Raw genomic sequence first — 17,972 nt, forward strand, 5'->3', positions numbered from 1 at the left:
GAGGCTTTTAGTTCCTCTTCACTTTCTGCCATAAGGGTGGTGTCATCTGCATATCTGCAGTTACTGATATCTCTCCCAGCAATCTTGATTCCAGCTTGTGCTTCTTCCAGCCCAGAGTTTCTCATGATGTACTCTATAGAAGTTCAATAAGCAGGGTGACAATATATAGCCTTGATGTTCTCCTTTTCCTATTTGGAACCAGTCTGTTGTTCCATGTCCAGTTCTAACTGTTGCTTCCTGACCTGCATATAGGTTTCTCAAAAGGCAGGTGGCCTGGTAACCCCATCTCTTTCAGAATTTTCCACAGTTTATTGTGATCCACACAGTCAAAGGCTTTGGCATAGTCAATAAAGTAGAAATAGATGTTTCTCTGGAACTCTCTCGCTTTTTCGATGATCCAGAGGATGTTGGCAATTTGATCTCTGGTTCCTCTGCCTTTTCTAAAACCAGCTTGAACATCAGGAAGTTCACAGTTCATGTATTGCTGAAGCCTGGCTTGGAGAATTTTGAGCATTACTTTACTGGCATGTGAGAAGAGTGCAATTGTGCGGTAGTTTGAGCATTCTTTGGCATTGCCTTTCTTTGGAATTGGAATGAAAACTGATCTTTTTTAGTCCTGTGGCCACTGCAAAGTTTTCCAAATTTGCTGTCATATTGAGAGTAGCACTTTAACAGCATCATCTTTCAGGATTTGAAATAGCTCAACTGGAAGTCCATCACCCCCACTAGCTTTGTTCGTAGTGATGGTTTCTAAGGCCCGCTTGACTTCACACTCCAGGATGTCTAGCTCTAGATTGGTGATCACACCATTGTGATTATCTTGGTCATGAAGATCTTTTTTGTACAGTTCTTCTGTGTATTCTTGCCACTTCTTCTTAATATCTTCTGCTTCTGTTAGATCCATACCAGTTCTGTCCTTTATCGAGCCCATCTTTGCATGAAATGTTCCCTTGGTATCTCTAATTTTCTTGAAGAGATCTCTAGTCTTTCCCATTCTATTGTTTTCCTCTATTTCTTTGCTTTGGAAGGTCTTAGTGAATAAAATTTTCAAAACTCTGTCCCAAGAGACTGTACTCATGACTGCATTCTAAAATGAGTGGTGGCATTCTGGAATAGCAGTTTTGCATCAGGAGTCACCCCCAATCATCAGAGAAAACATTTTTAGCTGTTGCTCAGCCTGCTAACTAGTTCTCATGATTGAATTATTCAGATCTTGGCAGGCCAAGGGATTTTTAGTCACCTGATGTTGAATTAGAGTGAAAATAAAAAGAAGTAGAACTACTCAGCTTGTCCCACCCTGTTTCACTTAAATACAGTCCCTGAGAGCTAGAGCCAACTTTGTGTATATCCCTGGAGCCTAGCACAGGAGATGGCAGGATAGATGAAGGAAGGGTAATTACTCCTACACAGGAATGTAGAGAGAGGCATTAGTCCACCCTTTTCTTGACAAATATCCTCAATTCCAAGTGCCTAGAGAAAGCAATTTTAATTTCTGTAGTTTTTTTTAAGATAAGAGGTACTAATTGAATTACTAGTATGAGCTTATCATTCTCTTGAATAATTGATGTTATCATCAATATACATAATGCCTCCTGGGTATGAAAGAGGTTGCATGGCTTGTAAAAGATGAAGGTCCATTAATGACAAAGCCAGGATTTGATCCTGTCCTGTCAGATGACTTCAAATCGATTGGTACAAAAATTTTTTATGTTCTTAAACACTTATTGTTTTCTTTCTTTATTATTTTAGGTCCATCAGTTAGGTCCAATTTTGCCTTTAAAAATGCTATATACATACTTATAGGTAAAAAAAAATGTATACAACACCAACATGTAAACAAGACGAAGTTTGGGCAGTACAATGAAATGGAAGTTTATGTTTCTTCCTTATATTTCCCAAATTTCCTACAATGAAAACCATCCACAATAAGGCTTAGAAGAGTTAATAAAGGTAACTCTTTATTGTTGCAGGGCCAATAAGCATCTTGTAAGTGTTAATTTACATCATCAATCTTTAAAAAACAATATGGGAGACAACACTAGGGACTTGCTCGGCTATAGAACCCTTTCCAAACAGTAAAACTGTACTCTTCCCACTGTATCATGATACACTCAAGGGATCAAAGTGACATAAGCATTGGAAAACGTTGAAAACAATGGCAACATAACTTACGAAATATTAACAAAAATATTTGGGAAAGAGACTCATGCTTTATTTAAACGAAAGTTAAATCATAATTCTCATTTATAATTATAATTTAAATGAGAGTTGAAACTTAGGCAATGTACAGCATGGTGACTACATGTCACCATGAAGTCACTGAAGGTAACATGGTGACTACAGGAACAACACTGAATTGTATACTTAAAATGGCTAAGACAGTATACATATATTATTTTTAATTGAAGTATAATTGACCTACAACACTGTGTTAATTTCAGGTGCACAACATAATGATGTGACACTTTTGTAAATTACAAACAATCACCATGAAAAGTCTAGTTACCATCTGTTAAAATACAAATTTATTACAATATTATTGACTATATTCCCCTTGTTGGACATTTCACCCTGCCCCCCGTGACTCATTTATTTTGTCTGAAAGTTTGCACCTCACAGTCTCTCTCACCACTCATTCTCCCTCTCCCCTCTCCCTCTTTCTCTATGGCAACCAGTGTTTGTTCTTTGTATCTAAGACTTTGTTTTGGCTTTGTTACATTGGGCAATTTGTTTTGTCTTCTATATAAGTTAAATCATACCGAATTTGTCTTTCTTTAAAATGGCAACCCACTCCAGTGGCCTTGCCTGGAGAATCCCAGGGACAGGGAGTCTGGGAGGCTGCCGTCTATGGGGTCGCACAGAGTCGGATACGACTGAAGCAACTTAGCAGCAACAGCAAGTTAATAAAAATAATTCATATTTAATTACTTAACTAAAATAATTATTTAAAGTAATAAAAATAATCTTGTCTGGAGGATGATCTGTTCTTCTATCCAATAAATCACTGTGGATTTCCTTCTTTTTGTTTCCTTTTGTTTTAAAACATTGTGCAATATATTTAAATGAGGCAAGAGCACAGCAGAAATATTTACAAATGCTACATCACCAAATAGCCATACAAATGTAATTTTAAAATGTATATGCAAATAGTAAATGTATTAAAGCAACAAAGCTAAACAAGTAAAAGTATTAGAAGTAAACATAGAAAAACAAAAATTAGAAGTACATATATCTCTTTTTTCTACTTTTTTAACCCTGGTACATATTTTCACCTATGGGTATGTATTATTTTAGAAAAAAGAATAATAAAGAAAATGATTTAATCTTCTATACATAAATGCAGGATATTAAATTTCATAAACTTTTAGACAATAATAATACTTTTTCTATTTATCCCAAAAGATATTCTAATTAACTAAATACTCTTAAGTTATATTAAAAGGTTATAGAAATCTTAGTAAAAATAACTAATGTATTTGTTATCAGATTTAAACATTAACATAATACTGAGAACTGCCTTAAAATTATCTTTGTGTAAAAGGTTCTGTGAGTTTGAAACATTTTTCATAATCAAAGGCAGTTCATGTGCAAACCAAACAATTAAGAAAGAACTTGGAAATCCCAGGCTGGTTAACTAAGGGTAAATATAGAACTCCAAGGATATTCATAAACAGGGCATTCAGAAATGGCTTCACCTTTATTTATTCTCTTTCATAAACTTAGTCAGCAACTCTAATGTCACACTTTGTACTAGCTCATCAGGAAGCATCTATTAATGTGCTTCTCTCTGTTGAATGGATGCCAGAGGCTACCCATTCCTTTAAATAGCATCCAATCTATTTGAGTAATAGCAGTCATTGTCATATTAACGTTGCTTTCTATGTGACCTACTAAGTTAGTCCATCTCTAAGACATAAAACTCATTCTCTAAGTTATTTGCATTTATATCAGTTTCTGTTGTTTTAGGTAGAAAAATATTTCAGCAATAATTTATCTGAGTGACTCTTATTAGCCCATATATTTGCATCAAACATGTGCTTCACTGACAAACATTTCTAACATGAAAAACATCTGTCAAGTTGTTCTTAATTTTAGAATCTTCTAATGAATGAAATCCCAATAATTCAACAGTGTGAGGCCATTTACATAGCATACATGATTATTGAGACAGTGGCAGGTTTATACATTTAACATGTGAAAATATCTTTTAAGTTATTTGCTCAGTTAAGATGTACACATGCTATCTGAATATCAACATCATAAACACAACACTCCAAAATACTCTTATCTTAGAATTCCCTAGGTTCTTTCCCAGTTCCATTTCATCCCCACATTTCCTCCTGTTTTCTCTGGCACATCCCATAATAAAAGTCCCACCAGAAAAGTCAGAAATAATCATAAGAGAATTTTAAAAATCAGCAAATTGTCTGTGCCCTACTTAGCCTGCCAACGCCATTTCCCTATCTATAGCCCCCTCCACTTTTATTTCTATGATAAGCCTCCTTCCCTTCTGCTCATTTCAAATGTGGTCAACAGCAGAGTGAGAACTTTATTTACCCAATGGGATGAACAGAACTGAAGAAAAAAACTAAAAAGAGTGCCATCAATTTCTGGTTGAAAGAACTCAGGAATCTCAAGAAATTGCCATTTAACAGGGATGATAATTTTTTGTGCAAAAGAACTTACTTCTCTTCCAGTGTTGTGATAACAAAGCATACCATGGTTAAAAACATTTATGAGACAATGGCTTCAAGGAAATTGAACAGACACTGTTAGTTGCATAATTTCTCAGGCTATTTTAATGACCTAATATATATATATGATATATATATATAATACATATATCATATTTATACCTATACATATATATCATATGTATGATATATATATCAAAACTTATTTCACCACAGAACACCTTTTTTTCCCCAGGAATATATATGGTACGGAATAACAGGGGCAACGCAGTATTAAAGGAACGAAGCTCAAAAGTATGAACTCTTTAGATTTTTGAGGCATTGACCATCAGGTAAGAGAAGTGTGGGTCATCCTTCATAACGTCCCACGTGGCTGCTGGCCTACCTGCCTTGCAGCAACCATGACAGTCATCAATTACAGAGTACGCGCCCGCTTCAAGTACTACTACACGCTCTTTCCTCATTTCATTGTGAGGTATGGAGAGCTCTTGTCACAGAGTAACTTAAGGTCCTATGACTAACTACTAGGTGATTCTGCTAGGCTTTGAATTCAGAATGAGGAGTTCAGAGTCTAGATTCGTATATGCACCAGATCAGAGAATTATTCTAAGAGGTCATACAATAAAACACTGCATGTGAACATACTTTCTAACGATTCTTCTATGTTTTCATAAGGAGAGCAGAAATGAAATGGGTGTTAACTGCTGGATTCTCAGAAGGCTGGCCTTCATAAAATTAATAGAAAAGCTGTCCTTTTCTTTCCATAATTACAGGAACTGAGGGTTACTCAGAACTAGAAATTTGCTTTGGGGATCCTTTCTGCTATTCTGCTCACCCTTAGATGTCTAGGTGAAACACTGTATAGATTTATACCCTATAAGGAATACACTGCTCAGACATAATTTAAACAATTTCAAATATATTGCTAAAACACTGCCTGCGCAACTATATCAACTATTATTTAACTACATGATGATATAAGAAATGCCTTCATTGCAAAAGTTCAGAGACTGAGTCAACTACACTATGGTCCAGCTTTTCTGTACATTCTTCTGTCTTCATAAGGCTGGGAGGGCAGGAAGTATACTATATGGTATAGCTATGAACAAAGTCTCCTTCAAGAATAAAGAAATGAAAGTTTACTACATTTTTATTTTTAAAAATATGATGCTTAAACAGAATTAAATTCTCAAAATGAGAAAAATGTTCTTTACCCATTAACTATTTTCCCTGAAGACTACATTGCATTCATATATAGAACCATAGCATTTATTTTCATAACGGATCACAGGTTTCTTCACGTTCAGTTTGGAGTGAAAACCCAGAGAAACATGTGTTTGAGATATTATTATACTGTTTAATGTAGTGTTGAGAAAAATTAAACAGGAGAACTGAAAGAACATTTATATGAGGCTCTCAATCCTGAGATTCATATGTACACGACACCCGAAGTGTGAGAATGAGCCATGTAAACACATTCCTTCTAATAAAAGTGCAAGTTGAATGCAGCTTATGCTGAATGTAATATCGGCCATTTGCTAAGCACCTGTTATGAATGCTCTAGGTGCTCTACACACAGAATTATATTTAATTATCCCGAGGCTATAAAATAGGTGTGTTACCCACTCCAGATATAAAAGAATTGGATCCTACATAATCAGCTCAAAGTCACACAAGTGATAGACCCTATATCTGAGTTGACACAGATAAGCTGCAGATATCAGTACAGATAATGAACTCACAAAGGGTAACACAACTTGCAGCCTAAGTTATCTTGTCAAATAACACGATAAATTTTAACAGCGTAAAACTGGAAAAATGTATAGGAAACATGTAAGAGATTAGGAGATTAGTTTGGTCTATAAAACAAACAAAATTTTTGATAAATTTTAAACTGAAACTCTATATATGTATCCAAAGATCTATCAAGTTCTTTTTAAGGAATTATGCCTTTTTTTTTCATTTTAACATCTTATTCAGTTTAATACTGATAAAATATTAGATATTTTCTATCTCATAATTTCAGTGCAAAGGTCACATCTTTCCAATTAATGATTCAACTCAATTAATGAGCTAATTTTGTGAAAAAATATTATCTGGAAAGACATCTCAAATATAGAAAGTAATATCTTGTAACATTTTTTCACAGAAGCATATCAGGAAAGTTCAATCTTCATGTAACTGAAATATGAGTGAGTTGAAAGTTTCCAGCTTTGTCAACTGAATTAAATAACCCAAGTTACTATATACTTATTCTGAAACCTTGGACCTTTTGGACACAGAATTTTTTATCCATATTAATCCAACAGAATAGTTGATAGCATTTAATGTTGATTGGTGCTAATGGTAAAAAATCTGCCTGCAATGCAGAAGACACAAGAGACTCGAGTTCAATCCCTGAGTCAGGAAGATCCCCTGGAGGAGGGCATGGCAACTCACTCCAATATTCTTGCCTGGAAAATCCCATGTACAAAGAAGCCTGGCAGGTTACAGTCTGTAGGGTCACCAAGAGTCTGACATGACTGAGCAACAATAATTACACTTAATTCCCTAACTTGAAGTTCTTTCTGATTAAAACTGGTAGATGGCTTTCTATTAAATGCTTTTAAACTATGTGTTACACAGCATCCCAATTATTTCATGGGAAGGAGAAGTGGACAAAATCATCTTTAAATGCAAGTGGAAAAATAGAATAATAAATATCTATTAATAGCCAAAAAAATATTATGGAAAAGGCGATTTCTTGAGAGAACTTTCCTTAGCAGAAATTGGCTTGGGAATAAACAAAAACATTAGTGGAACAGAGAATTCAGAATGCAAATTCCCAGATACATGAAGCTTTGCTGTATGGCAATGGTGGTATTTCGATTCACTTACAAGAGTAGGATTCATTTTATAAATGTTTTTCTCAACTAGCTGCCCATATTAAAAAAGAAAAACTTAAGTTGGATTTTAGCCTCATGCTATACACAAAAATAAATCTCAAGCATACTACATGCAACTATAAAAATTAAAATCTTAGAAAAAAATACAGAAAATTACAGTGGTCACTTAGGGATTTTTAAGACTCCCCTAGCCAAGACAGGGAACAGAATTGTGAAAGAAAATATAAGTGTATTTGAAAAAATGAGCATTAAAATGTATTCAGTGGCAACAAACACCATAATCAAAATCATTTAGAAAGATCACAATAGACTAAGAAAAATACCTGTGATGATAAGATAAAGTTTAAATCTTCAATATATAATGTGACCTCACAAGTTATTAAGGTAAAAGATATAATAGAAATATGAGTAAATGATATGAAAAATCGTAGGTAAATTTTAGCATTTACACTATTTAAGTATTACTCTATGATTTAAACATTCAAGTAATACTATAATGTCATTATTAAAATACCTCTGTGGGTAAGCATGAATGGGGAGAGGGTCTCTTTAAACTATTGGAGGAATTGTGAATTATGTTAGCATTGTTCGCGTCAGATATTGGTAATATTTATATAACAGTATTTCATAAGAAAGAAATCAAACCTTCAACAGATTTCATTGGGATTTTTTGAAAACTTAGAGCGGTGCTATCCAACAGAAAATACAATATAAATCACAAGTGCAAATCCCATATGTAATTTTAATTTTTTAACAGCTCTGTAACAACAAATAAAAAGAAATAGGTGAAATTATAGCAATATATTTTATTCAATCCAGTAAAACATGTAAATCAATATTAAAGTTACTGAAAGATTTTACATTCTATTTTAAATCCTTGAAAACTAGTGAGTGTTTTTACATTTACAGCATATCTCAATTTGAACCAGCTGTATTTCAAGTGCCCAAGAGCCACATGTCTAGTTGATACAGTGTCAGGAAGCACAGTATAGTGTTTTTGCCCATCAACAGACAGAAAGTATGGAAGAGTTCACTGATCTGACATCATAGAACAAACCTGCATTCAGAGAATACAATTTTCAACTCACTGTCATTTATTATCAAAATCTTCTATGACACAAGTAGTATGTAACAGGAACTGCCCAAATTTATAACTCTTCCAACTTGCCCGAATGTGTTTTCACTTAGCAACATTCAGTTACTTGGATTCAAACAGGAAGAAAACAGTTGGATAGACTTATTCAGGGTTGGAGTTCAATCAAGCAGCTCTGATGGTAAAAGAGGGGGTACAAGTTGAAACATATGCAAAGACATGACTGTAATAGCGATGCACTGATTCAGATTTGGATAAAAAGGAAGGGATGATCAATAAAAGCAAAACTATGGAAAAATCCAGCATGGAAATAAAGGTTCAATGCAAGTAAATATTCATTATTTCCCATTAACATTCATGCCTATAGAGAGAAGGAGATGGGGAGGGGGAAAGGGAATGAAGGAGGGGAGGGGAGGAGAGGGAGAAGAGAGGCACTCCAGAATCATGGAAGAAGAGAAGGAAAGAAGGAAGGGAAAGGATGAAACAGAATATTTAAACACATAAGAAAATATCTACATTAAAATGTGTTCATAATGAAATTTATGGAACTTATCTCTGAACCTTTTCACAGGAAAAAATCTCCTTTGGTGTAGTGCTATCAGCTTTTGAGTACAAATAAACCATCACACTAGCACAGATCTTAAAACAAAAAACAAATACACAAAACCCTTTCTTTAACCCACATCTCCTGCAATGGCTACTTTCTTTCTACATTCTGGAGCCAAGCTTTCAAAAGCTGTCTACATGGCATCCACATCCTCATCTACCTTCACCCTTCAACTCTCATCCCCTCTCCTAAAGCTACTTAACCTCTCTCCCTACAGTCATCGCTAAGTTTCATGTCAGATTCATCAGTTAAATTTCAGTCTTCAATTTGCCTGAACTATTTAAAGAATTTCAATCAGTTCACCACTCCTGCCTCCCCAAAACACCTCATTCTTGAATTCCTCCCATTATACTATTTTCCTCCTTCTCTTTTCAGCCTCTCCTCAATCATATAGGGTAACTCCTCTGTCTCTATCAATATGTAAATTTTACTTTATGTGGTTCTTTACCCTGGGTCAGCGTTTCTTTCCACTCTAAACACTTCTTTTCTGCTATCTTACTTACTGATACAATTTTAAAGACTGTGCATACCTGTGCGCTCAGTCGTGTCTAACTGTTTATAACTCCATGGACTGTAGCCCGCTGGGCTCCTCTGTCCATGGGATTTCCCAGGCAAGAATACTGGAGCAGGTTGCCATTTCCTTCTCCAGGGGATCTTCCCAACCAAGGGATCAAATACACATCTCCTGCATTGGCAGAGACTCTTTACTAGCTAAGCCAAGGTATTTTTCCCAATTTTATATCTCTAGCCTGAACTCCCTTTCTGAGCTCCGTATCATAACATTAAATGCTTATCTGACATCACTACCTGAGTATTTCTCATCTAGCCCAAATCTAACACATGCAAAATTGAAATTGAATGTTCTCATGCCCTTGCCATTTCTTCCTGGTCCTTCAGTCTTTTCCATTGGAGTAAATGATAACTTAATGATCTTCCCAGTTTTCCAGGCCACAAACCTACCATTGACTCTTCACATCTCCTTCCCCCTCAGACTCTGTATCTACTACTATAGCACAAAAAGTATATAGTTCTCAATAAACACGTCCATTTCTCCCTTTATTTTGCTTTTGGATAAATTCCTAATTGTTCAAAAACACCCATTGTTGACCTCTTCTAATTAACTGTACCAAAAGCACCTCACAAGATCTTTTATTTTTTTCAGATCATAAACTCTTTTTATTTTCACCTTCATTGATTCAGAAGGTGATTTAGAAGAAGAAGAACCTTTCACATGATCGTCTAAAAACAAAAATCTAGTCATGTTATGCTTCTGCTTTAAAATTCTTCAGTATCCACTCACACTTGGGGGACTTTTCCTTCAGGTTTAGGTAATTTAGTTTCAGTTTACTTTTCCAGCTTCTCCTGCAACTCTCCCCTTGCTCATTATAAGACTGACTGTAACCTTGTTAAACTCTGAAAAATTTTCTGTCACTGAGTCTCCTTCCTTCACCTACATCATTACACTTAATTGATCACACCTGAACTTCATTAATTTGTGGCTATCTCTCCAATTTGGTAAGAGCACACCAAATTCTAACCTTGTTTCCAAGGTGATCATTAACACTATTAATAACATATCATCTGTAACCTAATGAGGATACTAAACTTTCTACTCGATTACTACAAAAGATCTTAATCAAGGACCAATCTCTGAAGTAAAATGCTGATTACACTGCTTCAGATTGATATTAATCCACTGATAGTGTGGATAAAGTGTTCACAATGGCCTGTCAGTGGTGCTGTTTTTTATCATCTGCCAGGAGGATTGAGATAATAGCTTGTAAATTATGCTGGAGGAATTTTATAATTCTTCTTTCTTTTTTAATAAGATAAATGTCATAAGCATCCTATTTGTGTGCCTCAATTTAAACACATTTTAAAAGTTTGTCAGAAACAGCATGCTATAAACTTTTCATATAAGTAAAATGACTGTATTAACAAAGCATAAAAATTCTATTGCCAAATTTTATAATTATTATAATTTTATAACTACATAATTCAAAACTCTAGACTTCTTAATAGAGCTTAACTCATAGTATTAACCTTTGAATGAGTTATTTCCTCACCAACTAATGAGACTTCAAGTTCTTCAAATATGCACCATAAAGCTAGAAAACTCCAAATATTTTTATCTAGAGGACCACCAGACTTCCTCACAAGGCACTCTTTTTTTTATCACATAAAAGGAATAGATCTAATTCTGATGATTTTGAACTTTCAGTGGAAGATTCTTAGAAGACATCACTTTAACAATAACAGCATTTTTCTAAAAGAGGAGACGCTTACAGGAACAGGAATGGCAGTGTTTGAGAAATAAAGGTATTCTAACCCAAACTCTTTTTTTCCCTCCAAAAAAAAAAAAAAAAAAGAAAGAAAAGAAACTCATTCAAACTAGTTCATATAAAGAAAAAGTCATTGCAGGATGTCACAGGCATTTCACGAACAGACAATATCAAAACAACAAGTGCATCGGGGTCTTACATGACTTGGAAATGGAAAGTGAGAAACCAAGACTCTTCCCTCTGTCTTTCAGTCCTCCTTAATTCTCTCTTCTAGTCTTTTTTCTAATTATCCATCTTCCACACGAGTCAACTAGTTGTCATTTTCTATCGTATGTCACCGAACATTGACCTTCCACTGCTAACAGTCTCATTATCTATTGTTTGGAAGGAAAGAAGGGCTTTGTTGAATCCAACAAATCTTTAAATGCCAGACAACACACATCACTGGCCATTAAGCAGTCAACGGACTGGCTCCAATAGGGACCCAATAGTTCACGAATTACATTAAAGCTGCAGTTGTCTCCTGAGATTTCTTAATTACACTGGTCTTCTAAATCTAAATAAAATGTGATTGGCCAATGCAGAAAATGTGTACATTTTAAGGATTCTTCATACAGTCACAAGAAGTACGCTAAAATTTGTCATTCCAGTGCCATGATTTTATAGAATCCTACCACTTTGATGTGATATGTTTCTGCATATTGATGTTTCTCCACCCTGCACCCCATCCCTTAAAAAAAGACTTTAACAGTTTAGAAAACTGTTAGGAAATGAAAGGCCACAATGAATTATTAAATGTTTTCATATGACTATATGAAACAACATAACTTCTTGTCCAAATTAGGTGCTAATCTTCTGACATGCTCACCTATCAAAGTAATGTGATATCCCAATCACATAAATTCAAAGTAGAAACATAATACAGGATAGCTACTAAAAGGCCAACATTTCAAGTAGTCTGAAACTATATTGTTCTTCTGAAAGTTAGACATGATCCTACAGATAAATATGAAAAAAAAAGGGAATGAGACCATTGATCCTGATTGAAGGATGAGGTTGACACCTCAACCCAGATCATGACCAAACAAAATTGGGCAAATGAAACTCCACGTTAAGAATGTCTTGTGCTTTTCAGTATGTCTTCCTTATTAAATGGAACACATGAAAATGAAGCAATGAGAATTACTAATATGAAGCTTAAAAGAAAAGGAAATATGACACATAGTTCATATGATAAAGCAAAACTTGAACTGGATACAAAGAAAATCTTACAAAATACCACAAGGTAATAATGAATTACTTCTCATGATTACAAAGAGAAGTAATCTTTCTAGATTATCTCAATCAGGAGCATTTGGAAGCAGCAAAGAAATTTACATCTAATGGTAAAGGTCTAAAAGGCTCATTATATTTCTGAGTGAAAAATAAATACAGGAGGGTATAATTCCATATAATATCTGTTATCTTCACCACCTGAACTATTTTAGTATCTGCAGTAAAACATAGACACCATCTTTATATTTCAAATAGGAAAGAATTATAAGACCATATGACAACTCATTTTTAAATAACAACTTCTAGAATATTTGTCCTTCCTATTCTTATTTCATAGATGTCTCCAAAATTATTCTAAGATATTCTATTTTATATATATGTATATATATATATATATATATATATATATAAAGTAATAAAATAGCAACTGTATCTTAGATGATCAGGTAGTGAGTGAAAGTTGCTTGGTGACCCCCATAGACTGTAGCCCACCAGTCTCCTCTGTCCATGGGATTCTCCAGGCAAGAATACTGGAGTGGGTTGCCATTCCCTTCTCCAGGGGATCTTCCCAACCCAGGGATTACAGCCAGGCCTCTTGTATTGGCAGGCAGCTTCTCTACCATCTGAGCCACCAAGAGAGCCCTGATGGTCAGGTAGCAGCCATTTAATTTCTTAAAACATGTGATTTATATTTGACAGGAATGATATTCTTTACATTAGATTTGTTTTTCAGCCTAGCAGTAAATGTTTTGGTAAAACAGATCTTCTATCTTCTTATAATTTGATGAAATATTCCACAATTTTACGTTTGATGCTTATTTTTTTCATATTTTTTTTTTGCTTTAATTGGGTCATAATTGATTCTCTGTGATACGGAGAAATAATTCTGAAATAATATAGCTCTCATTTTGTCCCATTAAATTCCCATTTTATTCTTTCTTGTAACTGCTCTAATTTAAACCCTTTTAATCAATCTTTTTTTTTTTTTTTTTTTCTCATTGCGGATTCCTTTTTTTCCCCTCCTCCCGGAACTATTAACCACACTATTTCCCCAAGATTATGACAATGTCTTTCTATAGGAAGCCACATTCCCCAGTCTTTTTTGATGTGGGAGTTTGATGGCTTCATCCTTTTAAGTTTTTCCCCAAGTCAGCATGAGGTAGTTTCTCAACAAGAATTTTACTTTCCACATGCAAATATTACACTATCAATCAATGACCAAAGGAGTAAAACAATAGCCAACATGTATTAAGCAATTACTATTTGCTATGGCACCTTGAAAAGCACTTCACATGCATTTTCTCCTTTAATCCTCAAAAACATTCTTTCAAATAAATGCTATTGTTCCATCCACATTTACTTTGTAACTGGACAAATTGATATAATGATAGATTGATTTATTTATCCAAGATCACAAAGCAGATAAGCAATGAAGCTGGACTGGATTTGAAGCAGTCTGAGCTGCTGCTGCTGCTAAGTTGCTTCAGTCATGTCCAACTCTGTGCGACCCCATAGACGGCAGCTCACCAGGCACCCCCGTCCCTGGGATTCTCCAGGCAAGAGTACTGGAGTGAGTTGCCATTTCCTTCTCCAATGCATGAAAGTGAAAAGGGAAAGTGAAGTCGCTTAGTTGTGCCAACTCTTCACGTCCCCATGGACTGCACTACCAGGCCCCTCCATCCATGGGATTTTCCAGGCAAGAGTTCTGGAGTGGGGTGCCACTGCCTTCTCCAGTCTGAGCTGAGGCCATCCTAAGTAGGGCATGATCATGATCGCCTATAGCACGTGTTCAGAAAGACACGGCAAGAAAAGGTTCCTATGCCCAATATGCTGCTATATGCCTGAAATCCTAAGCAATTAAATATTATACAATTATTCCATATTAAGAAGGCCCTGAGAGAGCACCTCACTTTAAAATCTCAACATAAATAAGCCTATCAGAACCTTTCCAGCTTGTCTGAAGAAAGTTTTATCAGTCAGCAGAGTTAAATAAAGGAATCTCCATGGTAGGAGAAATCTAGATCACTGACTATGCTGGAAGATTATAGTTGGAGGGAAAAGCTTCAAATCCTCAAGAGCTTTAGACACAATGCTTAGACAAACTATTCCTCACAAACTATGTATAAGCATCTAGCATACGGTGAGACAGGACAGATGCTCTCTGCTTTTAACCTAACAATTCATCTTTGTCTTCATCAGCGGCCTCAAATAATATTAATAAGAAATACAGAAACTATGGAGTAGAGAATATTCTATGCTTTAGTAAACAGTCTTTATTGAAGGTAGCAGTCAAAATTAGATTTAAACAATCATTAGTTTTGGAATAAAACAAAGAAGGAACTTCTCTTTTGGACATTAGTAGACAGGATCTAGTTACTCATAAACCAGAAAAGAGAGTCTAATGGAATTTTCATCCACTGTGCATCATTTTCACACTGTCTTAGTTCTGGGTATCATATTTTTCCTTCTTCCCCTAAATGACAAGTTGAACACTCTGATGGAAATTTATACAATGTTGTCATTACAAATACAACATACACCAACTGCTGGAAATATATCTTCATAGGCACAAAAATGTTATTTACCACTTTAGATTGTGTTTGCCCATTTTAGTCATTTTACTACACAACTCTTGGGGATGGATAGGTAAAAGACTGTTGGTAAAATGATGAATGAGATCTTCAGATACTTATTGGTCATGGAACTGCGGGCAACTCACTCGTTGAGTCTCAGTTTGCTCATATCTAAAGTGAAGCAGTTGGAGTAACTAACCCCTAATGTGTCACATTAAGCCAAAGTCTATGACGCGACAGAGACACCTGCCCAAAGCAGAGAGAGAGGTCACACAAAAAGGTTTTTGTTTAAAAAAAAAAAAAGAGAGAGAGAGAGATTAATCAGAACTAGTTCTTTTAGAAGACTATCCACATCTAGGAATGGCATGGATTAACAACAAAAGAGAGCTCGTTAGAAGTGTCATTAGCTGAGCCAAATAAGGAGGTAAATGAATCAAGTAAAATAATATTGTACTGGAGGGACCAAAAGAGATGAGGGGAAATGCACAGGAGGAACAGGGAGACTCAGAATGAGACAAAAGGTAATTTACATCACTTCAGCATTATTCATACTACCAAACACCTCAAAGCATTACTTGAGCATTAAGTGAAATAATAGTCATGTTTTGTCTAAACTGCTCAATTTAGAAGTTTGAAACAAACTGTAGCTGATTCTATTTAACAAAATTGTTCAACCAAAAATACAAAAGAGCTAACCTGCTGAAGGTTCAAAGGTTTATTTACTGAAGCAAGCCAAGATGCAGTCCATCAGACCATAGCTTTCAGAATGTCAGTGTTCACTACACAGAAAGTTAACATATTAAGATATCAATTCTTTTCTTGTCATTTCCACTGCCACAAGTACACTTCCTATTTTAACTAAAAAGCAGTATTTTGAAACTCATATGTGAAAAAACACACTTGCCATAGCTAAAACCATAATTTAATTTTTTAAAATGCTAGTAAGCTATGAGAAACTCCATTCAGCAAATCAATAGAATTTCACTCAGATTTTTTATCGCTTATGTCAGTGTGAACATCTCCAGTACTCTTAATATGCAAGTGAAGCCTTTTTCTTTTTAATTTTCAAAACTGAACACTTTATAATCATTATACAATTCACAAATGCATTTGACGTATTTCAAAAAGAAGTGAAAACAAGTGCCTTCACTTCCATTAGACCCGTAAATGCATTTATGTATTGAGCTGAATTGACTGCTCTTCCTTTTGCGTTAGGAAAAGCTGTTTCCAGGACTTTCTACAGAAAGTAATCTGTCTGACTAGCAGGTCACAGGCCATTTACCGGTTTGGATTTGGGAAGCCCCGGCAGGTAAACGGGCAGTTTTGCTGTAACACGTTGACAGAATTTTTAGGCTGATGTGTAACTGTAAAACACATTTCAAGGTGATTTTGGATACTAGAGGCGGCTGTTTCAGGTGCCCTGGAGAGTGCCAGCTCCTCAGAAGTTGCAGCACTGGCCGTGGCACGCTGCCCAGACCTCAAGAGCGCTTCCACCTCCTCGCGTCCGGGTTCCCCCGGCCAAGAAGCCCGCGGCAGAAGCGGGCAGAGCGGCAGCCTGGTCCCGCACCGCGAGGAGCACGGTCTCCGCGGGACCCCGGGGCCGGCCGGTCTCCCTCCCGCCTCCCGACCGCGCGCGCACCCACCTGGGGGCGCTGGGCCGCCTGCAGGCTGCTCGCAACTCCCGCGCGCCCAGGCTGGCGCTGCTGGCAGCATCGCGGCCGCTGAAGCCCAGGCGCCTGGACGCGTGCCCGCGGAGCCCGGACTCTCTCGATCTGAGGTTCTCCTCGACCTGGTCTCCAAGCCTCGCTGTCCTCAGCCCGCTTCCCACCGCGGCGGCTGCGGCCGAGGTCCCGGAAACGCAGCCCCTGGGCGCGGGCCGCAGGGCGAGGGCTCGCCGCGCTGGGCTCCCTGCGGAAGTGAAACTGCTCACGGGCTCGCGCTGGTCTCCTTTTTAGGCCACTTTGGTTTCTCCTAACACTCTTCGGCGGAGAAGGCAATGGCACCCCACTCCAGTACTCTTGCCTGGCAAATCCCATGGACGGAGGAGCCTGGTAGGCTGCAGTCCATGGGGTCGCTTGGAGTCGGACACGACTGAGTGACTTCCCTTTCACTTTTTACTTTCATGCATTGGAGAAGGAAATGGCAACCCACTCCAGTGTTCTTGCCTGGAGAATCCCAGGGACGGGGGAGCCTGGTGGGCTGCCATCTATGGGGTCGAACAGAGTCGGACACGACTGAAGCGACTTAGCAGCAGCAGCGGCAACACTATTCGGGCCTGTTCCCTCCTCACCTTTTCACTCAGGACATTTTTAGAGCGAGGTTACCTGTTCCTGTCGACTTTCTTGTCCCATTCAAGGGCTTCTGCGATGCCCTTTCTTCCTGGAAGAAATAGGGTTACCAGAACTAGACACGTACTGGAAAAGAGAGAGAGTTGTTCAGTAGCTCAGTCGTGTCTGACTCTTTGCCACCCCATGGACTGCATGCAGCAAGCCAGGACTCCCTATCTCTCTTTATCTCCCTGAGTCTACCTAAGTTCATCTCCTTTGAATCGGTGATGCCATCC

The 17,972-nt window shown here is 36.8% G+C and overlaps 1 protein-coding gene across 3 annotated transcripts in view; it reads right to left on the minus strand.

Annotated features, from left to right (window-relative positions):
• The window catches only part of BANK1 (B cell scaffold protein with ankyrin repeats 1), a 329,439-nt gene extending 312,103 nt beyond the window's left edge, over positions 1-17,336 (minus strand). For all 3 annotated transcript variants that reach the window (XM_027970855.3, XM_042251204.2, XM_027970854.3), the window contains exon 1: positions 17,053-17,336. In XM_027970855.3, the coding sequence (XP_027826656.2) occupies positions 17,053-17,122 (70 nt within the window). In that variant the 5' untranslated portion in view covers positions 17,123-17,336. The remainder of the gene's footprint in view (positions 1-17,052) is intronic.
• Between the last annotated feature and the right edge of the window lie 636 nt (positions 17,337-17,972).

This window comes from Ovis aries, chromosome 6, assembly GCF_016772045.2.
Source record: "Ovis aries strain OAR_USU_Benz2616 breed Rambouillet chromosome 6, ARS-UI_Ramb_v3.0, whole genome shotgun sequence".
Classification (NCBI taxonomy): Eukaryota; Metazoa; Chordata; class Mammalia; order Artiodactyla; family Bovidae; genus Ovis; species Ovis aries.